The sequence below is a fragment of the Rhinichthys klamathensis genome, unplaced genomic scaffold (assembly GCF_029890125.1).
Source record: "Rhinichthys klamathensis goyatoka isolate OS25496 unplaced genomic scaffold, OSU_Roscu_1.1 h1tg000576l_1, whole genome shotgun sequence".
NCBI lineage: Eukaryota > Metazoa > Chordata > Actinopteri > Cypriniformes > Leuciscidae > Rhinichthys > Rhinichthys klamathensis.
Genome location: NW_026607040.1, coordinates 184,488 through 211,946, shown reverse-complemented (window position 1 = coordinate 211,946; position 27,459 = coordinate 184,488). Strand labels below are relative to the sequence as shown.

The 27,459-nt window shown below is 36.7% G+C and overlaps 1 protein-coding gene across 1 annotated transcript; it reads left to right on the top strand.

Annotated features, from left to right (window-relative positions):
- col9a1b (collagen, type IX, alpha 1b) lies at positions 1–27,320 on the top strand. The gene is made up of 32 exons (XM_056239972.1): positions 1–177; positions 534–590; positions 698–733; positions 825–887; positions 1,403–1,456; positions 2,225–2,260; positions 2,544–2,567; positions 2,660–2,713; positions 3,559–3,612; positions 4,047–4,082; positions 4,241–4,297; positions 4,446–4,499; positions 6,174–6,227; positions 6,339–6,392; positions 6,965–7,018; positions 7,227–7,280; positions 7,480–7,533; positions 7,719–7,772; positions 7,856–7,909; positions 10,523–10,567; positions 11,440–11,493; positions 11,571–11,624; positions 11,732–11,785; positions 15,566–15,637; positions 16,325–16,360; positions 16,974–17,018; positions 17,120–17,152; positions 17,671–17,817; positions 19,195–19,249; positions 25,476–25,664; positions 26,139–26,216; positions 26,932–27,320. Exons 1-32 carry the CDS (start codon positions 103–105, stop codon positions 27,135–27,137), a joined length of 2,046 nt encoding a protein of 681 aa, XP_056095947.1. The 5' UTR covers positions 1–102; the 3' UTR covers positions 27,138–27,320.
- Positions 27,321–27,459: the final 139 nt, after the last annotated feature.

Genomic DNA, 27,459 nt, shown 5'->3' with positions numbered 1-27,459 from the left:
GTTCAGATAGTTGAAAGGGGATTTAGTTGGGTTTCTTGGTCAGGGGATCCGTCAGCCCAACTGATCTGAGAAAACAGGGGCTTCTGTGTCTTTGGGGAAATCATGGCTCGCGCTACAGGTGTGCGCGGGCCCTTTTTACTGGTTTTGTTGGAGATAACCCTCATCTGCACGGCGCAGGTAAATGCAACCCTTCTTTGTTCTTTTCCTTTCAGATAGCCGAAGCAGAGTTTAAGGTGAGCGCATCAAACATGTAAAGAGAAAGAAAGAGAGAAAGTGTGCTTTCTTAAATAGAATAACAAATGCTGTAAAATATTACAGGCTGCATTGCATTTGTACACAGTGCATATGTTGTAAGAGACAACTGCACACCTGTTGCATGGCAGGTGTTTGAAATGCTTGCCTAAACTTAAACTGTTTTGTTTTCTTAGTCTTGATTTGCACTATATTGTTCACAGACTATTCCTATTGCATAATGCATCTAAAAACATGTCATAGGAATATGACAGCACAGTTTACTTACTATTTTTGAACAGAGGGCTGGTGCCGGATCTCCTGGTCCTCCCGGTGTGGCCGGAATAGACGGCATTGCTGTGAGTCGATTTTTAAAAATGTGAACAGCATAATTTAAAATATAAAGCAATTTAATCAACAAAACAGTATGTATAAAGGAAGAGATAAAAGTGTGTGTTTCTTGCAGGGGGAGAGAGGTGATGCCGGTGAAGAGGGTTCGACTGTAAATATAGCTTTCTGTGTCAAACATTGATATTATTATCTGCTATATTTAGGAGTTATGTTGTATCTCACACTGTCATATGTACTCGAAGGGTCCTGATGGAGATACTGGAAAACCTGGCTCTGCAGGACTTCCTGGATTACCTGGAGCCGATGTAAGGAATCACATTAAAATCGTGTGGATTCTCTCCATAACATGTTAAAACTGACACAGTCTTATATGGGAAAACGAACCTCAGTGTCAAAGAGTTCAGTCGATGGTGGGCGGCACTCTTAGATGGGTCAAAAATGCAGGGAATTTCTCATGCCGGACCGAAGCAAAGACCACAGGAAAGAAGTCTCCCTAAAAGACAACAGGGTTTTTGTTTAAGCATGGACACCCGAAGCCTGGACTTAATTAAAGTGGATTCCCTGTGAAAATGGAAGTGTGGGGTCAAGAAAACACCCACTCGGATCTGAGACGGAAGGGTTTTCGAAGGTGTTGAATGACTGACGGGTGTCTTTGTTTAGGCATCAAATGCTGTGGCTATTGTTAAGTTCCGCTTACAAAGTGAAAAAACATTCATGCAACAAACCATCCCCTAAAAACACCCTTTTCAATTAAAGTCCGTCATCGATTACTCTTGTGAGGGGTAATAATGTAACATTTCCTCTCTGTGTTGCTCCTCAGGGATTGACTGGCCCTTTAGGAGAACCAGGCCTCGATGGCCCTTCAGGACAAAAGGTGAGCGATAATGAGCTTCTCAGGGTTCTGCCTCAGTGGGGACCAGAGCTCAAATCGGTGTACCGACTGGCCTTGCAGAGGGAATTATAAGTATTTGCACATGACCACTAGTTCCTAATCTTGTCTGTGTGCTCAGTGATCTGTGCGGGCCAGTCAGATTCATCAGTTCCTGTTAAACTCACTGATGTTCAAACGCAGCACTTCATTCGGCCTTGGAGGATTCTCTGGCTTTATGTGATTTTCAGAACAGTAATTGTGCAGTCATGTAGTAAATACAAAACAGTGTTTATGTATGCATGGCCTATGTATGTGTGTGGGTGGGTGTGTACAGGTTTATATTACATTGTGGGGACCAATATAAAAACCATTACGTCTATGGAGAGTCCCTACAAAGATAGCGAACCAGACTGTGTGTGTGTGTGTGTGTGTGTGTGTGTGTAGCCTGGTAAACCCTACATTATGGGGACAAAATGTCCCCTCAAAGATGGAAATATTCGAGATCCTTGTCCTTGTGGGGACATTTTTTTTGGTCCTCATGAGGACAACAGGTTATAAATCATACTGTACATGTTTTTGAACATGCATGCTAAGGTTTTCTGTGATGGGTAGGTTTAGGCATATGATTAGTGTATAGAATAGAATAGTTGGTACTATATAAAAAGCATTATGTATGGGAAGTTCCCATAAAACACAACGTGTGTGTGTGTGTATGTGTTTTAAATTATGTTCAGCCTAAAATGAGACTGTGCAATTGTTGTTGTGGAACAGGGAGAACCTGGCAAACCTGGACCCAGAGGAGAGGCGGTAAGTCTGATTATGTCATTTTTTAACATATCCAAAGCCCCTGCGTACAATACAAACACCATTGAACAGATACGTATAGTTGTAAATATGTTTAAAGCTGATCTGTATACACATATCTTGCCTCAAAGCTGACAGCAGCAAGTTATTTAAAAGAAAGATTATAATTCACTTTTATCATATTCAGTAAATATAAATGGGTTTTGAATAAACATATGTCAGAAATGGGGGAAAATATATAAATACATAATTCAGTGCAAAATGTATACCTTCTTTGTCTTTTTAGGGTTTTGGACCTGATGGACCAATTGTAAGTTGCTTTTGTTTTAAATGCTAACCAAAAAAAACAGTGGGTGGAGTGAGGGGTTCTCTAAGGTTTAAATGTAATACTGGTTTGTACAGGGACGACCAGGACCAGGAGGACTTCCGGGCGAGCTGGGAAAAGTTGGACCCCCTGTGAGTAACTTTTTTTATTTTTTTTATGAAGTAGTTTAAAAAATAAAATGGCGGATTTTGTTTTGAATACACTGATCGGTCTCTGGGTTAATATAAGCGAGCAGCCAATTTAGCTGTGTTTTTCTTTTCTTTTGATATGCTACTTCTTTCTGATTTTAAAATGAAATATTACATGTTCTAAACCAGTTTCATGAGATTCACTCAACGGCAACTAGAGCCATTGCAAGGAATGAATAGATTTTGTGAAAACTTTTGAAAAGTAAGAAATAAACTAAGTTTAAACTTTCAAAACATATTATTCATTTATGGTATTGCAGTTCAAATCTTAGTCCGTCCATGAAAAATCCACCTCAGGGTTCATTTTAAGGGCATGGAGCTGCTGGTTCAGTAGTTCAGGATAGTTCCTCTCATGATATCAGGCAAGGGCGTGAGATGTTTGTTTTATAGAAAAAAAAAAAACTTTAAAACTCTAAAACAAACAGGTTTTATTTAGGTATTTATTTCATGGTGAACTGTTGCTGTAGTACTTTTCTTAGTTTTAGTATTTTGTAATTTTATTCAAAAAGTGAGCAATCTTATAAATGCGTATGGTTAAAGAGTATCCATACAGTTACACTGTAAAAAAATGATATGATCAATACGTTTTGACAACATGTGTTTACGTTGCTTTAACCAAGTTAAGCAATTTTTAGTTATACAATATTCAACAATTTGTTTTTAACTCAGTTTAATGTCATTTAAGTTGAAATGATTTAAAACATCCAAGTTGATTGCGTTTAAAAATTTAAGCCAGCAACTTTATTTTACAGTGTATTAAAATTCATGTGTTTCTCTATGTATAACAGGGATCAATGGGTGTGAGAGGGCCACAGGGGCCCCGTGGACCAACCGGACCCCGTGTGAGTATTGCTGTGATTTATCAAGACTAACACAACAGCAATGACCTTTAAACTCAAAACTGTGTCAAAACAACAATCATCTTGGGGAAAAATATGAATCTTGACTCGTAATGAATGATACTGACTTCAATGTTACACCAACAAAAGTCATTTCAAATTGACATTTAGCAGACGCTTTTATCCAAAGGGACTTATGAGAGAGTCATGATCTTTGTAAAAATAGTTCCTGAATATAAAAACGGTTAATTTTCTCTTTTTACAGTGTACAACTAAAGACATATGTATTCATAGACTAATTAGGAACATAATGTAGAGCAGCAAGTATAATTATGAAACAACAGGGTGACATAACGGCTTCCTTAATCAACTAATCACCCTTTATTTCTTTTAAATTGTGTGAGAACTGTTGTAATGAGAATCCGTGGTGTTTACAGGGTGCTGCAGGGATGCTGGGCGGAACAATGGAACTGGTAAGAGGATATCTGCTCCATCAATCAAGTTTTCAACACTGAGATATGTTGTGATAAGCAATATGTTTTAGTGTAAAGTTCTCCGAGTTGACTATTAGATACAGTTGGAGTGAGTGACATGAATAATCTGACTATAAATGATCTTTTCCTATGTTAAGTGCCCCAACGCTTGCTCAGCAGGTACATCTGGTCATCCTGGTTTGCCTGGGATGAAGGTGAGTTTTCTTGTAGATAGTAGAAGTTTACAATACAAATGTATACATATTTACAATTATTAATATAAATATATAATTGAGTTTTTTTGAAAAATAAATGTCCATGCTTTTTACTATGAAATAAGTATGTCCTCCTGTCCACTGTTAGGGTCATAAAGGGGGGAAAGGAGAATCCGGAGAGCCTGGTAAACAAGGACACAAGGCAAGAACTTTAGATTAGTTACAAAAATGTATAGATACAATTATGCTGACAAAGGAGGAACCAGAACCATCTGGGTTGTGTGTGTGTGTGTGTGTGTTTGAGGTCAGCATGTGTCGTGAAGTTCTCCAGAGTGAATCTGAATATAAATTAAGCAATAGGTCTGTTGTAATGAGAAAACATCGTGTTTGAGAATTTATTTTCTCCCACTGTGACATTTTGGAGATTATTATTACAGAGCCTCATTTATAATTAAGGACTGACGCTCGGGCTGCATTAACGTGGAGGATGTATTTAAATGCTGTCTATTAAAGATCTGTATAGGAATTAAACTCCACTGGCGCATGAAGAATAATGAGGGATTTGAGTGTTGTAAGAATAAGTTAGTGTGTGACATTTAATTCACTCTTGCTTGCTATATGTCTCACGATTTTTGGCTCAGAATCAGTACATTTACACATCATTTACCTCAATCAAAACTTTGCAGTTCATTTTTAAGTATTACATTAACAGCAAGAATGATTTTGAGCTGTTTTGGAGGTATCTATCTGTCTATCTATCTATCTGTCTATCTATCTATCTATCTATCTATCTATCTATCTATCTATCTATCTATCTATCTATCTATCTATCTATCTATCTATCTATCTATCTATCTGTCTGTCTGTCTGTCTGTCTGTCTGTCTGTCTGTCTGTCTGTCTATCTATCTATCTGTCTGTCTGTCTGTCTGTCTGTCTGTCTGTCTGTCTGTCTATCTATCTATCTATCTATCTGTCTGTCTGTCTGTCTGTCTGTCTGTCTGTCTGTCTGTCTATCTATCTATCTATCTATCTGTCTGTCTGTCTGTCTGTCTATCTATCTATCTATCTATCTGTCTGTCTGTCTGTCTGTCTGTCTGTCTGTCTGTCTATCTATCTATCTATCTATCTGTCTGTCATCTATCTGTCTGTCTATCTATCTATCTATCTATCTATCTATCTATCTGTCTGTCTGTCTGTCGGTCTATCTATCTATCTATCTATCTATCTATCTATCTATCTATCTATCTATCTATCTATCTATCTATCTATCTACCTATCTACCTATCTACCTATCTATCTATCTATCTATCTATCTATCTATCTATCTATCTATCTATCTATCTATCTATCTATCTATCTGTCTGTCTGTCTGTCATCTATCTATCTATCTATCTATCTATCTATCTATCTATCTATCTATCTATCTATCTATCTATCTATCTATCTATCTATCTATCTATCTATCTATCTATCTATCCATCTATATATCTGTCTGTCTGTCATCTATCTATATCTATCTGTCTGTCTGTCATCTATCTATCTATCTATCTATCTATCTATCTATCTATCTATCTATCTATCTATCTATCTATCTATCTATCTATCTGTCTGTCTGTCTGTCTGTCTGTCTGTCTGTCTGTCTGTCTGTCTGTCTGTCTGTCTGTCTGTCTGTCTGTCTGTCTGTCTGTCTGTCTGTCTGTCTGTCTGTCTGTCTGTCTGTCTGTCTGTCTGTCTGTCTGTCTGTCTGTCTGTCTGTCTGTCTGTCTGTCTGTCTGTCTATCTATCTATCTATCTATCTATCTATCTATCTATCGTTCTTTTTTTAGAAATTGTTTAGGATCTCAGTTTGTAAAATAGCTTTCTTTCTCTTTTTAGGGAGAGGAGGGAGATCAGGGGGCAGTTGGAGAGGTCGGCGCTCAAGGCCCAACTGTACGTCCATTTCCTGTTTATTTCAGCAATCTACACTTAATTAATAAATCAATCCAGTGGCTGTATCTTGATCTAGTGTCTTAAAGCTTTGTTTCAATGACATGCTCTCAGGGGCCGCAGGGAATTCGAGGTGCCACTGGTATGATTGGCTCCAAAGGAGAAATGGTAAGATTTCAATAGAGGTAAGAAGTTGAAGCATAAAATATTTTGCCTGTTCTTTTTTAAATATCCATTTGCCTTTAGTTTGTCACAGCGTGGTAAAGCCATAATGTGCTACTACTAATGCAAACTAGTACTAATGAATATTATATATTCATGGTATCAGATGGTAATACCATGAGAAAATGTGTCAGTACGGTACACTCTAAAAAATGCTGGGTTAAAAACAGCCATTTCTGGGTTATTTGGTTTTATCAGGGGAGGAACATTCTCATTGTATAGATAGAGCATTTGACGGGGACAAATTTGTACAGTACACCTCAGCATACAAGAAAAGAAATCCATATTTTTGTTCATCTACATGAAAGAAAAATATCAAGTAAAAGCCATAAAACTCATATTTATATCATGGGATTACTGTTTAGAGACTATTTTTCTTTTTACAATTATAGTGGCATTAGATGGTATACTGTAGCACTGCAACCTAAATGAGCTGAAAATGAAGAAAAATGTAATAAAACATAAGCACAATATATAAATAAATGAACAAAATAAATAAAATGGTTATTTTTTTACAGGGCCCTCGAGGTGTTGATGGTGACCCAGGCCCTCAGGGGGTTTCAGGGGCTACGGTAAGTTCTGTAACTTCCTCTACCTTATTCAAACGAAACCAATCTAATCTAAAGCTGTAAACAATCATGAAATGGAAAGTTTTACCTCACGTTCACAGTTGAAAGCTTTGAAGACGGGCATGACTTGAAGTTGATGTCCCGAGCCTTGGGTGTAAATGAACAAATCAATGTTAGCAGACATCTGAGAAGTATGTCCCTTTTTATCTAGGGGGATCGAGGCCAAAGAGGAGGAATGGGAGAAGCTGGCCCTAAAGGCGAACAGGTATGTGTACAACCATCATTAAATTAGCCTTTGAGAAGTTTTACATGATAAGTAGGTCATAGCCAAGGATCCTTGTTAGTCCTGGAACAACGTTCAAACAACCAAATGATGTTGGTCCAGGAACATGCCTTATTTGGCTATATTCTGTCACGCTAAGGGCAATACATAATGATTTTAATGAAATAATCTCTTTCTGCAGGGATCTCAAGGGCTAAGAGGCAACACTGGTCTTCCAGGGTCAAAGGGAGATGGTGTACGTGGTTTAACATATACATAAACGTTCACTTTTTTATTTCAAATGTTGGTTGTACCATCGTACAGTGATGGTATCAGATGGTAATACCATGAGACAATATGGTACTTTTTTGGTACTTAGTGTGGACAAAATGATTTGCCTAAAGACTATTCTATACATCCAAACTTTACATCTTTTTCCAGGGTTTGCCAGGAGTGGATGGACGTGAGGGAATTCCTGGCATGCCAGGTGCCAAGGTACAGCCTTGTCTTTCATTAGTCAACAGTGGCAATGTAGAAAGTGTGATAGTGGTAATAATGGAGATTTGGTTCTTTTAAAGGGCACCGTCGGAAAAGCTGGAAGCCCTGGGGAAGTTGGCCTTCAAGGACTCCCTGTAAGTTTGAATGTAGAAAAAAATTAAATGGATTAAATATATGAACTGCAATAATGACTGTGAATGTCAATATTTATTTTGCCAGAGGTAAGAAAGTTCACAATATGCTAGTAAAGTATATTTGTGTCATTTAACATATTTAATTTTTCCAGGTTCGCGTAAGGTTTGCATTTCACTGTTTTTAATAATTTTGAGGAATACTGAATCTGTTTTTCTGCAAGTGAGATGAGTAAGTGCATGCTTATTTAAACAAGTAACTTTGTTGTAAATTTAAAAGTAATGCTTACTTTACTAGTTACTTAGAAAAGTAATCTGATTACTTAACTCGCGTTACTTGTATGAATGAAGATGAAGGAATAGCAACAAAACAGTCTTTAATTCATTCAAACAGATAACTCAGGAGAGACCCACGTATTGACAATAATGGATAAATGTACTAGGGAAACTCAGGGCTTAAATACTAGGAAAAAACCAAAACTAAACAGAATCTAATAATCAGTGAATAACCATGTAACCAAGGGAAGGGACTAATATGAACAGGCAAACGGGAACTGAGCAAACAGAGGGAAGCCTAAACTAAAACAGAACAGTTCAGGGGTCTCATTTATAAAGCGTGCGTACGCACAAAACAGGGCTGGAAACGTACGTACGCCAGTTTCCACGCAAAGGTTGTGATCTATAAAAAACAAACTTGACGGGAGAATGTGCGCACCTTTAAGCAAACTTTGAGCCGTGCGTACGCACGTTTTGGAGACGGAGCAGTTTGGCGACACCGAAGGTGAGCTGGAGTTAAATGTCTTTTTGGTCACTTTTAGACAGAAAATCTAAAGAAAATGATACATATACAGAAAGATAATACAAATATAATTTCACTCACCAAGCCTATCACTTGAAGCAAATATCCATCCCTTCTTAAATGTCCGCGCCAGCGAGCGCGTTGGGCCATTTAGTGAAACTGACGCATATATAGCCTATCTAACGGCAGATGAAGTAAAACCGTAAATCTTTATTAAGAGTCATAATCATAAATAGAGTGCATGTTCACAACGACTCTTTAAATAAATAAAATAATGATTTAAACTATGTTTTACTTTTGATATAAACATTTAGATTAAATATGCCATTCCCATTAATGGAGTTAAACTCTTAAACTAGGCTACATGAAATCATTACTGAGAAGTTACAACTTTTTTTATATTCAATAAATAGAAAAATGTGTTGTGGATGCAATGCTTTTGAACACTTTTCCTCTGGCATTCTGTGTTTTAATGTTTTACATACATAATTGCTTATCATGATAATAGCAGATTATAGAAAATAGTTTTGTGCAAATAATGCACAAGATCTATCTGGTTCCATTAAAAATATAATAAATTAAAAATACTATTTGGCCAGTGAGATTGAGAAACTTTCTCTGAAATGTATTTTACACTATTTGATTTATTTATTCAAAAACAAGGCAAGGATAGGCTTATGATTTTTATTAATGTAGCCTAATGTGACAGCACTTCCGTATTTCATATTTTCCTAATATCTTGTATCGTTAAACATGGTATCACGTGGATGAATAATCATATGCAAATGATATGCAGATGAGGATATGCATAGTAAAACTAGGCGTTGTAAGCTCCATATATGGTTATTTCGGGGAGGAGACGCATGTGCGCACATTCTTCCGCTGACTGGGATTTATAAAGTGAATTTTGCGCAGGTTCTGGTGTACGAACGGTTTTATAAGTCTGAATATTTTTTAGCGTACGCCATTTTTGGCTTTCGGGCGCACGTACACTTTTAGTAAGGATCATACGCACAGTTTTATAAATGAGACCCCAGATGTTTACATTATTACAAAAAGATTATATATCAAATGATAGCTGTTCTTTTTAAATTTCTATTTCAAGGATCCTGAAATAAGTATCACCGTTTCCATACAACATTAGGGAGCACAACTGATAATAATAGAAAATGTTTCTTGAGTAGAAAATCAGCAGTTAATTGAAAATTACCAACACAGGAATGAATTACATTTTAGAATGTATTCAAATAGAAAAGTTATCTTAAATTAAAATAATATTTCACAATATTACTGTATTTTGATCACAGAAATGCAGTCTTGGTTAGCATTAAAGACTTCTTTAAAAAAAAATTAAACATCTTACAGACACCAAACTCTTAAATGGTAGTGTATCCTAGCTTTCATACAAGAATGCAGCACAAGAAGTCTCTTTTATTTAACCCTTTTCAGATATGCATTGCTGAATTCTTACAACATTTTCAACCTGTCTTCTTTATAGCTATACAGTTCATAGCTCACTATAGCAGAGGATAAAAGTCAATTATTTATTTCAATTTCAAATTTGTGCATGTCGTGTCTGCCTCCATTTCATGGCAGGGCAAGATTATAAAACCCTTCTGAAATTTATCCAGCATGATGTCAGGTCTTCATGACTAATTCACATCATCATTAATTTTGAGATGGTTCGAATACCTCTTGAGTTTTACTTTGATCTTACAGAACAAAGGGAAGGCATTTCAGTATACTTTCTCCAGGAGATGTAGCTCTAAAGCAACTGCTTTTTTGATATTTAGTGACTTTCTCTTCCATGTCTGCAGGGTTTACCAGGAAGCCCAGGGCCAAAAGGTGGAGGAGGAGAGAAGGTGAGAGATGTTGCTGAATTTGTCCGTGTTCAATGTAAATTCATCACGTTTTTTTAACACACTGAACTGACAAAAGCTTTTATCTGGTCAATGAAGCAGAAATACAGATATGTCTCACTTCAGCTATTACATGCAGCTTATGGTTTGTGTTATTTTTTTATGTTAAAATATTTTCTCTCATCTTAGTTTAATATGCAGAGACACATTTAAGGCATTTTAGGTTGATTTTGTTATAATTTGTGATTCGGAATTGTGCCAAATTCTGGCTGATGCAGATGCATTGATCTTAAATGTTCATGTTATGACTGATATAACTGACAAAACCGCTAAAAACTAAAACCAGTCATTTTAAGTGCTACAAATGAATCACAAGATTTACTCGCAACAGTATGAAAATTGGATATTCATTTTAAGATTCACTAAAGATTAAATTAAAATAAATGGTATTAAATTTCTTATGTTTTCAAAGATTAGTTAATTTTGATGATGATAACGGTAAAATGTAAAAATTGGGAAAATTAGCTTGCACAGTTAAATATCTAATATGAGCTTATATATATATATATATATATATATATATATATATATATATATATATATATATATATATATATATATATATAAAATATATATTATCTCCAATAACCCATATAATACCAATATGTTGAACATCCCTAGTTGATTTTGCCTCAATAGCGTGACAATGTGGCTCTTTCAGCATTGCTCCGTTGATTGGTTGATTGGTTGATTGATTTAAGTGGCCTGACACAGAAACATTGGTTTATAATTTTTGCAATTCCATTTACAGCCATGGTGAAATTACACACTTAAGCTACTATGTCATGTACAGTAAATGACATAAATGATTACAGGGTAATTCTGGACAACCAGGCCTCATTGGGACTATGGGATCTGCAGGCAAACAGGTAAGTAACAGATAGTAAACCGTCCAATAGCTCTGCCATTAGGAATAGATGAGCTGACAATAAATGTCTCTGTTCAGGGTGAGCGTGGAGAACAAGGAGAATTTGGACCCCTCGGGCCTATTGGACAGCCTGTGAGTACCCATTGCAGCATGACTAATGGCTAATGCACAGGCTGGATGTATCTATATTTTCTCACTAAGGTATATCTTGCAGATAATGAGAGTGTATTTGTGTTTAGGGAGACAGGGGAGAGCAGGGGCCACTTGGACCAATGGGAAAACCAGGAGCCAGAGTAAGTGTATAATCTGTATAATGACATGGTTGTGATATCAAAAAAAGCATCTGCCATACTTTACTTTCATCATACAAATTACTCGGTAAAAACCAGCAAGTAGAGAGATGGCTGTCCTGAGGTCACCTTTGTTGCTCAGATTTAGCTCTTTCATGGCTCAGCAAACGTTCAAGTATGAACCCCGTCTCAGATGGTTCTCCTAAAAAAAGAAATAAGAATGAGACACAAATTAAAACAAATGTTGACACAGTAAAGGCCTATTCACACCAAGAACAATAACTATACAAATGACTATAACGAAAACTATATTAGCATCCACACCAACGCATGCTATTGCTTCTGTCTATTCTAAGCACTCTGCAGTTTTGTCGTCTGCCGCTTTAACTGCTCGAGCTCTTTAAAGAAAGATGGTTCTTTAAAGATTCTTTAATTTCTTAAAGCGATTCCAACTAAACTTTTTCTCTGTGCCATTATCGATATAGTTGTGGTGTGGACTCTGCTATTCTTTTATATTTAGAATGATTTTTAGAACTATATAGAGCTTTACAATTAATGTATAGCTCAGATTATTTTCTCCTGGAAAAGTTTAAAGAGATATGTTCATATTGAAGATTGCAGATAAATGAGATTAATAGGGATTTTGATTTTTTTTTTTAAGCAGGAAACTTCAGAGGTTTCAGATGTCTTGATTTGTTCTCCATTTAAACCAATTGCTGTCTACACTGCAAAAATAACTGATCTTAAGGTGCACTATGTAACTTTTGGCGCTCTAGTGGTTAATAAAAAAACGACATGCGTCTTGCAGAAGAACATTATAGTCGGAGCTACTTCTCTCTGTTTAAGTATGTGATGATGAGTATTTGTTGAGATAGAATTCGTAAAAATGTTACCAACTCCAACTGGCGCTCGTTTCATATACTTGCAAACGCTGATTTTTATTCTCATTTGGCGTGGGTGAGTGTTCATTTTTGACCAGTGTAAACATAGGCTTACCATAGTAATCCAGGATAAGAAAAATAAAAATTGCTTTGGAATATCGGTTCATGATGTAGGCCTACTGAGTCATTATATAAATTTTGTAAGTTTTGAACAAAATAATGTAGTTACATAGTGTAGTAGGCTACTTTAATCATTATGATTTGCCTTTTCCCCCCAGTAAACACGTTACATTCTAAACAAGTTAATTTTGACTGCAAAGCGATTTTTTTTTTAAAATCTAACTTTTTCATAGTTTTATTTACACCATTGGAAAATTGTTGTTTATTTTATTTAAGCATAAAATATACTACATTTGATTAGATTAATATTTTTCCAAAAAACTCTCGGTTTTGCTTGTCAAGTAAATGCATCTTGTTTTAGGGTTGTTTAGATATTTAGTTACTGGGAAATAAGACATACATACTGATTAATAAAATGATTTTGTGCAGTGTGGAACTGCTAACATTAAAGAGATCTCATTTATTATTTTTTATTATTTTTTCTATGAGCTGCCAGCAATCCCAAAGTTCAAAACAAGTCATAGGCAGCACCACGTTTAAATTATTCCATTATCCCAGTGTTCAAAGAAAAAGCAAGTCGTTTTGACATCCTCTAAGCTCAACTGCTTTTACTTATTTAGACGGTTTGGTGCCCGGTGAATTCAAAAAACTTTTCACTGATAGTCTTTTAGGGGAATTCGTGACTTTATAATATGCTAATTTGAGGGTCAAACCAAGGCAAATATTCATAGTTGTGAAAAGCAGACACGCTGCTGGTAAGAAGGGAAACATCACGCTGTGCCCTGTAGAAGAGAATGGAGTCAGCGGCTTCTCTTTTGAATGGGACCTCACCTCACTGTTTCCTCACTACAGAGTAAACAGTCCAAAGAATGTCCCACAGCAGTGTCTCTCAAAGAGCTCTCTGTTCCCCTGCCATTCCCACGAGCACACTTATCTACACACACAAACACTCAATGTTTAAACATGAATGTATTATGTGACTAAATTCCAACATTTTTATTCCAACAATATTATTATTTGATTATGTAAAAACTTTGAAATGCACTATTTACAGCCATATATTCAGGATTTACATTTATATATTCAAATTTACAATTCTATATTCAGATTTATAGCTACATATTATTAATGTATATAATTATCCTGAATACTTAGTTGTTTCTGGTTATATGTTATCTTTATCTTTTACAGTAGTGCCCAAAAGTAATGTAAGTGTCAGAGTTATGGTAAACAACTTGCACAAAGTACTCTTTAAATAGTATGTAATAATAATCCTACCTGTTGCGCAATTGTCGGTGACTTCTCTTATAAATAGCATTAAATAGAATATAGTATATAGCATTTTTTTGGTGTAAACTAAAAATAGATCAATAAAGAACTAATGTTTAAGAGCAAACATGCTGTAGAGTAGCCGATGGGCTGTCGATTCATCAAATGACAAGCCGTTTTCCCACAAATGCGGATTATTCAGCATATAGTGAAGCCTCTCCTCCATTGACATCCATTAAAAAATAGCCTCTGGTCTCCTTCCCTGCATACCCAACGCTATCTCACTACCAATTCGTACAAGTAAGTAAAAGGTGGCGAGTGAGGTCGTACGACTTTGTACGATTTGTCTAAACCCCAGTGATGGGTAGGTTTAGGGGTGGGGTCAGGTGTAGGTCATTTGTACGAATGACCTCAGTCGTACGAATTCGTACGATTTTTGCTTAATCATACATGTTTTACGAGTTGCCCAATTCGTATAAATCCGTACGACTTTGTACGATTTGTCTAAACCCCAGTGATGGGTAGGTTTAGGGGTAGCGTCAGGTGTAGGTCATCCGTACGGATTTATACGAATTGGGCAACTCGTAAAACATGTACGATTAAGCAAAAAATCGTACGAATTCGTACGACTGAGGTCATAGGAATTAGCCACCTTGTAAAATACGTACGAATCGCCGTGAGATCGGGTTGGCGTTAAGCTATGAGGGAAGAATACAACTTAACTTGGTTTACGGTATTTATCTGACAAAATTATTCAGCAAAAGACAAAAAGAAGCAAACTATAGCTAAAGGTTTTATTTTACTATATCCAAAAAGGAAAATGAATAGAAAAACAAAAAGCTCACCAGAAAAAGCATGCATTAACTACAACATACCGGTAATCAGTTGTTAATATTTTGTTGGTTCTCTCTTGTTTTTTGCATGTTTATGATTTCTTTGTATGACAGCCTGACGAAAAGTTTCATTGCGTTATGACAAATATAACAATTAACTATATAATTTTTTAACTTTTAATAATATTTGAATAAAGGGTGAAGAATGTGAATTTTCCAAGGCCGGACATCATTTTATGTACTACAGTATTTTGGAAATGTTATTTATTTATTGATTGTTTGATTAATTTATTACATTAAAATGTACTGAAACTCTCTTGTGGATATATTTAGCTAAACTGTCATACAGACATTCAATTCCCAAAACTGTTCAACCCAAAACAGTGAAGGAAAAACATTCACAGAGCAAATTTATCAGCATTTGCCATTGTGTCCTGGTCTCGCATTTTCTCTCAGATTGCTCTTTTTTTTTCTTTAAATGCATGAGTATGTTTTTGTGGGGATGCACAACATGATTCTGAAGTCTTTTCTCTTTGTTGTCGAAGGTTTTAAACCTTTCCCATCTGTTTGGAAATCCTGCTGCGAGAGAGGAGAGAAATAAACACATGAACCAGAATTTCACAGTAAATGCCAGACTCTGACTGGATGCCATCTTTACCGTACATTGATTGTCGTTTCAGGGTCCGAAAGGTGACTTGGGCTTGCCTGGAATTCCCGGACCGTCGGGCTTGCCAGGAATAAAAGGAGATAGGGTGAGGAGCTCTCTGCCTACCACATTTCCACTGAACATCCAACAGATTTTTTTTTGTAATCTCAAAATGATCTCTTTAAATTGCTTTTTCATTATGATTTTGTTCCCTGATGAACTGATAAAAACCTGTGCACCTGTGGAAAATGTGTTGCAGTCAGGCAGTTTTAAGTGATTTTTTCATCTCCTGTGTGCAATATGCATCAGATTATCAGACAGTGAACCTGAGGCTCAAACTACACAATTCGTAGGTGATCAACCTTAATTCTTTATTTATTAAGGAACAGCAAATTGTACTTGGAGTTTCGCTAAATCAGTCACTATTATAAAAAGTTATCCACAACCCTTTAAAAACAGCTATTCAATTAGACAATGACGGTTTCACTTTTTCCAGCCTTTAAGGCATTGCAGTTATTATGAGCTCCCACTGGTGTTTTAAAGTTTAAAAGCCTTTGAAAGTACAATGAGGCTTTTGAAAATCTAATTCATCCCTTTTAGACTCGATGATTTCTTTAATGCATTTGGGGGGGGGATGGGGGAACGTAAGCACCTCACACAGATGTAGGATTTATTGAAAAAGTAAAATGCTGAGCGTACATTATTAAATTACTGTTAATATAATGAACTCTTCAAACACATGCTTTGAGTGAAATATTCATGGGAATGAATTTTTGAATGTGATGTTTCACAGGGTGAAGCAGGTGAAGCTGGACCAAAGGGAGAACAGGTAATTCACATTATCACCACTTATTATCACCAACTAAACCAAACACATCAGATGCCTTTAAAACCAAGAAAACCAATGTAAGAAAGGCGACACTGAAACAATTTCGGTGTGGAAACAAGGTTTAACTCAGAAACTGCTAGTAAATTTCACGAATTAGCACAATGGCAAGTAACAATTTTGAAGTAGAAAGACTGAAATGGTATTTTCTTGTAAAAAGAATTCCAAAAATATTTGCTTTATTGTTATTTTTAAAATATATGTATTAAACATTATTTATCCACAGAATTTAATAAAGCAATAAATGACAAGTTACGGTTAAGGAACATTGTCAGTGTGATGGGCAGCATCAAATGGTTCAATGCATCTAAAAATCATATAGCTTACATTTGAAATATTTAAAGGCAGCAATAACCATTAAATAATTCCATTTACTAGTAAAGAAAATCACAAAAACAAATCTCTCAAAGTAATATGGTTTCTGTAGGCTATGAATACAGCTCATCCAGTCACATTTTATAACCAAACTTATCCATTCTAGAAGTTTTACAATAACACGACTTATTCATAGACTTTTAAGAAATGTTCTCCTTCACGATGATGTGTTTTATTGCAGGGAGATCAAGGTGCCGAGGGAACGCCAGGAGACAAGGGAGATCTTGTGAGTAGCTCTGAAATACTGAGCTGAAAATAATATGAATGCAGTATGCTAATGTACACTGAGATGGTGAACTTTAATTCTCTTGCTGTTTATGTACTTAGGGTGATCCTGGCCAACCTGGAGCTAAAGGCGAAGTGAGTTTTTGATCAGTATTCTTACTGGCAGCACTTAACTTTACAGTCATGTTCCCCGTGTACATACTACGTATTATAGTAATTACCTAGTTATTACCCTTTTATAGTAATTACTATAATACGTAGTATTATGAAATATCTGAGGGGTAGGTTCAGGGATAGTACCTAGTTATTACCAATGTATTGTAATTACTATAAAACGTATTACAATAAATGGGTAATAACTAGGTACTATCCCTGAACCTACCCCTAAACCTAACCTTAACCCCGTAGTTACCTTATATTACCCAGTACTTTCTTAGGTAAGTACACTAACGTACTGTAAAATAAAGTGCAACCATCTTATTTACGATTATTTTTGACTATTCAGCTGTCAGATAGGACTTCATATATCCTTGAAGCGTTTTCCTTGGCTTTATCTCAGCTCTAGGCCTCACATTGAAACACTAAGTCATTGTAATGATTTACTGAAATAATTACATCTATTAATGTGTGCATGCATATCTGGTGTGATTCAGGTTGGTAACCAGGGAGATCCGGGCAATAGAGGGCCAGAAGGTGCCCGTGGGCAGCCTGGCATTGAGGGACCTCCTGGTAGTGCTGGACCACGTGGCATGCAGGGGAACAGAGGAGCTCCAGGACCTCGTGGCTCCCAGGGACCAGCGGTATGTTTCCAACCTCTCAACGATTATGCTTCGTAAGCCAATGCTGTATATAGATGGAAAAAAAGAATGGACACAAATATATTTATGCCTTTTACCTATTAACCTCATTTTATTAATGTGGTATTCTTGGTAGTTTTTATCCTTTTGTTACACATGTTAAAACGGTAACACTTTACAATTAGATTTCAATTGTTGACATTAGTTAATCTATTAACTTACATTAACTAACCATGAGCAATACATATGTTTCTGTATTTGTTAATATTTGTTAACTAATGAAACCTTATTGTAAAGTGTTACCGTAAAAACTCGATTTTGCCCATTATACTGATTTCGCTTTGCATGTACACTACCATTCAAAAGTTTGTGGTCAGAAGGATTTTTCTTTTGTTGTTGTTGTTTGAAAAAACAACAACTTTAATTCAGCAAGGATGCCTTACATTGATCAAAAGTGACAGTAAATACATTTATAATATGATTTCTGTTTCAAATAAATTGTTCTTTTAAACATTGTCAAAGATTTCACAAAAATGTTAAGTAGCACAACTGGTTTCAGCATTGATAATAATAAGAATCGTGTCTTGAGCATCAAATCATCATATTAGAATGATTTCTGAAGGATCATGTGTCACTGAAGACTTGAATAATGATGCTGAAAATTAAGCTTTGACATCACAGGAATTAATTACATTTTAAAACATTAATATTTGACGTAAATATTTTAAATCGTAGTTTCGTAATATTACTATTTATACTGCATTTTTGATCAAATAAATGCAGCCTTGGTGAGCATAAAAGCACTTGATTAAAAATAAATAAATAAATCGCACCAACCCCAAACTTTTGAACGGTATGTGCACTCTATATGGGTTTATTGGCATTCTGTCAGCTTCTTCAATGTGTGTGTTTTTCACAATCAGATTATTTTGATATGTACAGGGTACCTACGGTGATTGAAAACCTGTGACTATAGTGACTATAATTTGGTTTTGTTATGCTCCAGTCAAAGTATATATAATTGGCTGAAAATCGCTCTTTGTGAGTGCAATCTTTATCAAATTAATAATTGTTCATCCTTGTCCAGTAATCATAAATGACAGGAGAACTGAAAATTCAAAGGCCAAAATGTGTGAAAAACCCAGTTTCAGTGTTTTGTTGTACACACTCATTATGTTTGAAAAGGTATATTGAGAAAAACCGTACTGTGATATCTGAAAGCTTCTGCCGCTTTTAAGAACACTTAATTCCTATTCCAATGTTTGCGTTTGTTATTTTCTAATGTAGAGCTAATAAGTGGTCTGAAATGAGATGAAATGATCAGAATACAGTAACAGGATTGTGTGATTTTCTTCCAAACAACTCTTCCTGTGTTCACAGGGTAAAGAACCAAGTGATCAACACATCAGACAAGTGTGCATGCGCGTTATGCAGGGTAAGTCTGGAAGCCAAAGTTATCATCTTTTCGGAAATAAGCGGAATTTCCTTTTATGCATGCACTTTTGCCGTCAGAGCTTCGTAGGAGAACACAACTAATGACAACTGAAGGAAAGAGTAGGATGAAAAGCATTTGTGTTTTGTTTCAAAGATTCTACTCTGATGATCTACGCAGAGAGTTAGCCATCAATTCTACCTCTCTCTAAGTCCTCTTGAGCGCACGCCAACGATTCCCTCATGACTTTTTCATTCACATTTCACTGAAAAATTCATTTTCATTTCAGCTGATCTGCACTTTTCCCTCATAGTGATGAGTTGCCCTCCTTAGGCTTGGTTTCCTCCCTGAAAAAGCTCAGTCAAGCATCGTGCCGCATACATTTTCACGACGTTTTCCGACTGAAAGTAGAAATTCACTGTACCCTAGCCTCTGCTCAATGGCTCAGGGCCCGGGATTGGATTCTTTACACCAGGAATAAATCGGTCTGCCCTTTTATCTCTTCACACGGTGAAAAAAGAAAGTTATAAAAACGGCAGCAATGCTCTTCCTTTGTGCTCAATTTCCCATTGCAAATTGAAAACGTAAAAGAACACCGTTCAAAGGGATGAATGAGGACAAATGAAAGGCGTGAGCTTTAACGGCTTTCTGCAACACAGCTTTGAGTGAATTTTGAAAGCTGGCAAATGATCTGCTTATTCACAGAACAATAGCAGAGCTATAACAGAGTAAAATTAGTCTAGGGTCTATTTACTTCCAAAACATAAAGCAACTTAAAGTGTGTGCAATAAAGAGTCAGAGGTGCGATACTCACCAAGCCATATCTCTGACACATTCAGCTTTTATCCAAAGTGACACACAGAAGGCACACATTTTAGCCTGAATTGCAGTGCTGAAGGTGTAAAGTGTGAAACGAATGCGGTGCTAGAATGTTAAGGGCAGACAGCCAGCCATAAACAGCCTCAGACATTAATTAATTCGCTTTATACTAGGGATAGACAACGCTATCTCACGACCAATTCGTACGAGTGATTAAAAGGTGGCTAATTCGTACTAATTCATACCACCTCACTCGTACGAATTCGCACGGTTTGTCTAAACCCACGTGATGGGTAGGTTTAGGGGCGGGGTCAGAGGTAGGTCATTCGTACGAATTCATTCGAATTTGGTAACTCGTGAAATATGTACGAATTAGCAAAAATCGTACGAATTTGTACGAGTGAGGTCGTATGAATTCGTACAAATTAGCCACCTCGTAAAATTCGTACGAATTGCCGTGAGATCAGGCTGGGATAGATGCGTCTATTAAGCAAAAAAAAGAAGGCAAGGAAAAAAAACTAATGAAGCACCAAAACCTTTATGAGTCTTTGTTACGAATCAGTGCTTCAAAACGCTTATCAGTTATTTATATTGGTAAAAGTTCAATTTATTTACTGATTATACCCTGCCCGGCCAAAACAAAAGTTGCTGTTTGGCTTTAAACAGGCAAATAATACATAAGAGTCTATGATTGGATCATTATTGCTGTTATTATTATTTTTATAGCATGTTATATGTTTGGGAACAGTTCTTCTAACCCTAATTGATGGAGTGTGTAGCTTTTTACTTCTTAAAGGAATAGTTCACTTAAAAAATAAAAATAAAAATATTCACAACTCAAGTTGTTTCAAACCTGGATGAGTTTCTTCCTTCTGTTAAACACAAAAGAAGATATTTTAAAGAATGTTGGTAATCAAACCATTGACTGTAGCCATTGACTTCCAGAGTATTTGTTTTCCTACTATGGAAGTCAATGGGTGTCGTAAACTGTCTGGTTACTACATTCTTCAAAATATCTTCTTTTGTGTTCAACATAAGAAACTCATACAGGTTTGAAACAACATGAGGGTGAGTAAATGATGAATCCCCTCATGTTGTTCCAAACCCATTTTACAAAAGACAATATTTAAGAAATGTCATAAAGAAATGTCAGTGTTTTTTTTTTTTTACCAAACACTGAAAGCCATGTTCTTCAAAATATCTTCCGTTCTGCAGAAGACAGAAACACACAATGTGCACAATGTGAAATATGTAAAACAAACTACACAGTGTTAATTACTAACTCAGGATAAAGCAGTGTTAGCAAAAACATTCATTTTGAAAGAAACATGGTCTCAGAATAATTTATGAATAGTTCTGAGATTGTACAAAGCACATGAATATTTAAGGCGAGACACGGCAGGCAAAAACATAGGGTTTTTTTCACTGGTCAATTTTGAGATTTCGGGATATTTGTCTTCAAAAACATGTCTTCTTTCAGACTTGTGGTGAAAAAAAGTCCGAAATACACATTTAGGTCTCTATTTTACTACACTTTGTCTGTTTGCGTCTGTAGATTTCTCATAAATTCATCAAAAGTTGGCGTTGTAAATCATCCGTTGCTCCGCTATCGCGATCTGCACCCTGTCATCAAACACACCCTTAGAAAGCTCTCTCTCTATTGTACAATGTTGTCGGATCCAAATATGGTCATTTCCTTTTTATCAGCAACCAATCGTGAAAGTAAAAGGGCGCAAATGCGCAATCTCATTGGCTGATGCTAAATCTTTAAAGCCCGTTTTCTCAAAATGACTGTTCTCTCATACTCAAAGTCCGAAATCTCCACTTCGGTAGCACCCATATACACCAAACTTTCCTGTCTTGTACCTAGTTATATTGTGAAGACATTTACTGAGGGATTTGTAAATATATTATTCCTAGCCCGATTTATATAACATTTTATTCCAAAAAACAGGGCAAAAATCTTTTTTTTAAGGCTATTGACAGTATATTCTGATTTATAGGATAACAAAAGTAGATATCCATAAATCCCTCTGTATTTTTTTCCCCATCTAATATGTGAACACAATGAAAAAAGAATTTTGAACCTGGCTTTATCCAATACTCAGATTTCATTTTTTGAAATATATGTAAATTAGCACATATTTAAGTAGATAATGCCTAATTTGCATATTTAAACATTAAATTACAGAAAACTTGTAATACATTTTTTTCTCATCTTAATGTAGGTAATCAACTGGGAAAGTTTCATGGTGATATCTGCTAGTTAAAAAAATTACCCTATTCACCTGTAGTGTCTCGCCTTAATAAGGTAACCACTAAAGCACTTTATGATTGATTATTTGTTGTTAAACAACTGGTCATAACATTCCAGCATTTCACAGAGTTTTTATAAACCACGGTTAAAAGCGGCTTTGTTATTGTGAATCATTTCTTTAACCATGAGTTAAAAAGACAGTAAGTCAGAATGAAATAAAAATTAATTGTCTATTTTCTAAATGCATGTTATAGATCTTATTGTGAACAATTAATTTGTGCGTATGTATTATTATAAAAATGACCTCACAATGTTTAATCTAAATGTCATGCCTTGCCTTGTCTAGAAGATCCAGTTAAGTTTATTTATATAGCACATTTCATACACTTTGGCAATTCAAAGTGCTTTACACAGAAAGGAATTAAAATAATCCCAAAATAAAAGGAAGGAAAACAGTTATAAAAGGAATTAAAAGAGATATATGATACAGTTATAAAATGAATTAAAAGAGTAAAAAGATGATACATAGATAAACTTCTCATCTATAACACCGGTGTATCATATTTTTCACAACTCCCAATTTTGGTGATCACACTGTGTCTGTGGTATTCTTTCGGCGCACCTAAGAAATCTATTGGACGTCTCCGATGGACCCGATTTCCCCCTAAAATCGGACAAGAGGAGCTCTAGGACTGACTCAAGGGGTAACCTCGGGTTCACTGCCCCACCAGTCCGCACGCCCCAAAAAAGATTTGTTCTGAAGCTCTGGGAATGGAATCGACCCAGTCCGCACCCCACAGAACCTCGAGTTTAATTACACATCAAACTCATTACTCCACCACAGACCCAGGTCATCAGCCTGGTTTCATTTCTCTTAACCAATTCTCAATGCCATTTGAGTTCAGTTTAGAATCAAAAGGAGTAAAATAAATGTAGGAGTAAATGCACAGCTAAACAGATGTGTGTTGAGTCTGGATTTGAATACTGAGGAGCACATCTGATCTCCTCTGGAAGCTGGTTCCAGCTGCGGCTGGCATAATAGCTAAAAGCAGACTCTCCATGCTTAGAGTGAACCCTTGGTATTTCTAGCTGATGTGATCCTAATGATCGGAGTGATCTGTTAGGTTTATATTCAGTGAGCATATCTGCAATATATTGAGGTCCTATGCCATTGAGTGATTTATAAACCAGTAATAATACTTTAAAATCAATCCTAAATGTAACTGGGAGCCAGTGTAGAGACCTGAGGACTGGTGTGATATGTTCATATTTTCTGGTTCTGCGTTCTGTATGAGCTGCAACTGTCTTATGGTCTTTTTAGGAAGGCCAGTGAGGAGTCCATTACAATAATCCACCCTGCTGGTGATGAAAGCATGCACAAGTTTCTCTAAGTCTTGACTGGAAACAAAGTATCTAATTCGTGCAATATTTTATGATAGTATGCTGATTTAGTTATTGCTTTGACATGACTACTGAAACTAAGGTCTGACTCTAGAGACACACCGAGATTCCTGACTTGATTTTTAGTTGTTAGACCCCTAGAGTGAAGGTATGCATTCACCTTGAGAACTTCATATTTGTTTCCAAACGCAATGACTTCAGTTTTGTCTTTGTTTAACTGAAGAAAGTTTTGGCACATCCAACTGTTTACTTCATCAATGCATTGGCACAGGGAGTCAGTGGTAAACGATTTGGCCAAACTCCGCATGTCATGGATGTCCATTCATTATGGTCACCTATACTCACATAATAACCTGTATGACCTGAACCTAGTGAAGACTTCTCTCTGGCAATGTTTGCAGAACTTGTCCAATCTTTTAGTCAACATAAAGGTGCAGTAAGTGATTTCTGAGAATTTTTGTTGAACACTGCCGAAATTTTAAATCAACACAAACAAACACACCCCTCCCTTCATTGCTCCGCCCCCAAAATGCACGACCACGCTATGCAAGAGTGGATGTCTTTTTATCATACAGTAGAAACAAAGCAAAATAAAGTAAAGATGATGAACGAACAAGGAAGAACAAAAAATTAACATACGGTACAAAAGAGTGTATATACAAGCAAGAGTTCTTTGTTATTCGCCGCTCCAGAAATGACACTCAAAACCAATGTTACTCATGTGGTGTCCGTTTTCAGGTCTCTCCAGCTCTGGAAAGCTTTTCTAGTATTATTGAAGTCCTAAAGCTCTTGTCAGATCATAGCTCTTATTTTTCCAGTCATATTCCTCTGAGCTTTTCTCTTTTTGTAATGTCTCTCAGCCATCTCTCTTTCTACACTCTTTCTTCAAATCCCCCTTTTGCTCACTCTCTCTCCTCCCCCATCATGAGTGTATACGCCCCCTACTGCTGATTGGCTAAAAGTGTGTAGTGGTGCTCGGTCTGAGACAATTTTTACAGTGTGTCTCAGAAATCGCTTAATGCACCTTTAAAGTCGTGATGTGAAGTTTTTTCCATATTGTGCATATACACTGATGATGGGGGAGGAGAGAGAGTGAGCAAGAGTGAGATTTGAAGAAAGAGTGTGCAGGAAAGCCTGAAAACGGAGGCCGTTGCTTCTGCTCCATACATGAGTATCACTGGTTTTGTTGTTGTAATGTTTTGAGTGTCCTTGTTTGTCTGGAGATTGTGTGCTGCTGGCTACTAACAACAAACTCTAGCTTGTATATACTTTGTGTACTATACAGTATGTTAATTTGTTAGTCTTCATTGTTGTTTGTTGATAATCTTTGCTTTATTTTTCACAAAGCATTATTTTGCTTTGCTTCAGCTATGATAAAGAGACATCCACTCTTGCATTGCATGTTTGCTCATTTTGGGGGCGAAACAATGAAGGGAGGGGTGTGTTTGTTTGGGTTGATTTTAAATATCAACAGTGTTTCTCTGAAATTGCTTACTGCACCTTTAAGTAGAGTGTAAATGAAGGAATAATGTGAAGACAAAGAGCAGGAAGATGGATCAACCTCAAGGAGGCGCCCTAACATTAGTTGTGAAGCACAATAGACAAATCACAATGCAGTCAGTGTGCAGTGTTAGATGACTCTAATTAGCGAGTGCAACTGCAAAATCAATGGAGAAATGAAATAAAAATGAGCTGTGCTAATAGCAGGGGACCATTCACACTCATTAGTGTATTTGGTCTTTGCCATTTCAGGGCAGCTGGCCCAGTTAGCTGCCAGTCTGAGGAGACCAGAGTCCGGTGCGGTCGGACTGCCAGGCAAACCTGGTCCCCCCGGCCCTCCCGGCCCCCCAGGTGACAGCGGCTTCCCAGGGCATGCTGGTGTAAGAGGACTCCCGGGACTCAAAGGGCCTCCGGGACTTCTGGGTTTCAAGGGGCCGAAAGGTGAGTTATAATGGGACTGTGAGTTTGGATTGCTTGTTGGTCCTGGAACAACATATAATGGCATGAACTACAGGGCTCCCTGAATTGATGAAAAGCTAATAATTAAAATGAAATGTGGCTGCAAAATGAATCGAATTAAAACAAAAAAGTGGGATTTGATCAAATACATATATGTGCTGTTTGTTTTTATATTGCATCAGAACGCCTCGATTCAGAGTAAATGCTGTTTCTCAACAACTGCAGTATATCTATATAAATATTTGATCTGTTTACTTGTATGCGATGTGAACATAACCAACATCAGAGAACCATGAAAATGCGACATTGTGACATTAAATGATTAAAATACTTAAAACCTCAGAGCTACTTCAAGTGAATATTTTATATCTAGATTAGAGTATTGTATGTAAAGGCACGGTCATGAGAGTATTATTGTTATAGTAGTATTGAATAGTGTTTGTGTGCATGTTACAGGTGAGATGGGAGACAGAGGGGACAGGGGACCTACACATCGGGGACCCAAAGGCATGCCGGGACCTCCTGGATTACCAGGTCAGTTCCGACTGCGTCTCATATCCTACTTCCTCTTGTCAAAGAAAATCACGGTATTAATGCATACATGCGAGAGGTTTCGATGAATACCGTCTGCAAACCAATTAAATCTGAAACAACTCAATTCATTTCTGAAATGAACCTGGAGATATGTTTAGCTCCATCCTGGTAATAGACTTTTGAAAGCAAAGTTAAATTGGTGTTAAATGAAGCTGTCAGACGTCCGATGAATTGGAGGTATATGAAGCCTTCTGTTGTTGCTGCATGTGTGTCACTGACACTTACTGTCAGTCCAATGAAGCTGTCTGTTTAAATAGGATTTCTTATGCAGTCATTACCTAGTAGACTAATTGAAACGGACAGATCGGCTGTGGTGCCATGTGCTGATGTCAGGTTTTTTCATTTTCATGCATTTCATTCAGTAGCCTACTTTAAGATATTTTAAAATGATGCAAAAGAAGTAGATCACCCAAAACATACAAAGTCTACCATATACTGGTGAAGACTTTTGCAGGTGGACAGACAGGGTAGTTAATATGTAATGTAAAAACACCAAAATATGGTCTATTTGACTTCTCTAATTCCCACTCAGGTTGGTGTATTCTGAATATGCGGAAATGCAAATGAGATTAACTTTACCACGCTTTGACTTTTTGAATCTAAATTAAGAGTTTTATTGGTAAATGAAGATGACAGACCTGTTTCTGTGTTGCAGGTGAACCTGGAAAACCGGGATACGGTCAGGACGGGCGTGATGGAGAAAGGGGTCTACCTGGTTCCCCTGGTCAGTCGGGCGTTCCTGGACCTCCCGGTACAGCCGGACCACCCGGTTACTGCGATCCTTCGGCCTGTAATCTTAGCGCAGGCGCCGCACACCAGTCTCTCGAGGACTCTAGCATGAAGGGACCGGGCAGAAACTAAAAAAAAAACCTTCAGGACATTCGGAGAGACTCCTTTACAGCTCTGCGAAAAGCACAAAACATTATCGCCCCTCGCAGATAGTTTTACTACCGCGCTACAGCTGTGATGACTAAAACACTTTACCAGCTTCCCGTGTTCACCCGGTGCAAATGAACTTTCACAGAACTTATTGGTCATCTAATGTTCTCCTGAAAGCCATTTACAGTAGACTTTAGATATTTTTTTTTTTCCCCAGCTAATACTTTAAATCCACAAACGTCAATGTGGCCTTCAGACCTGAGGCCTTTTTCATTTGTGTGGCAAAGATAAACCTGGCAGAAAT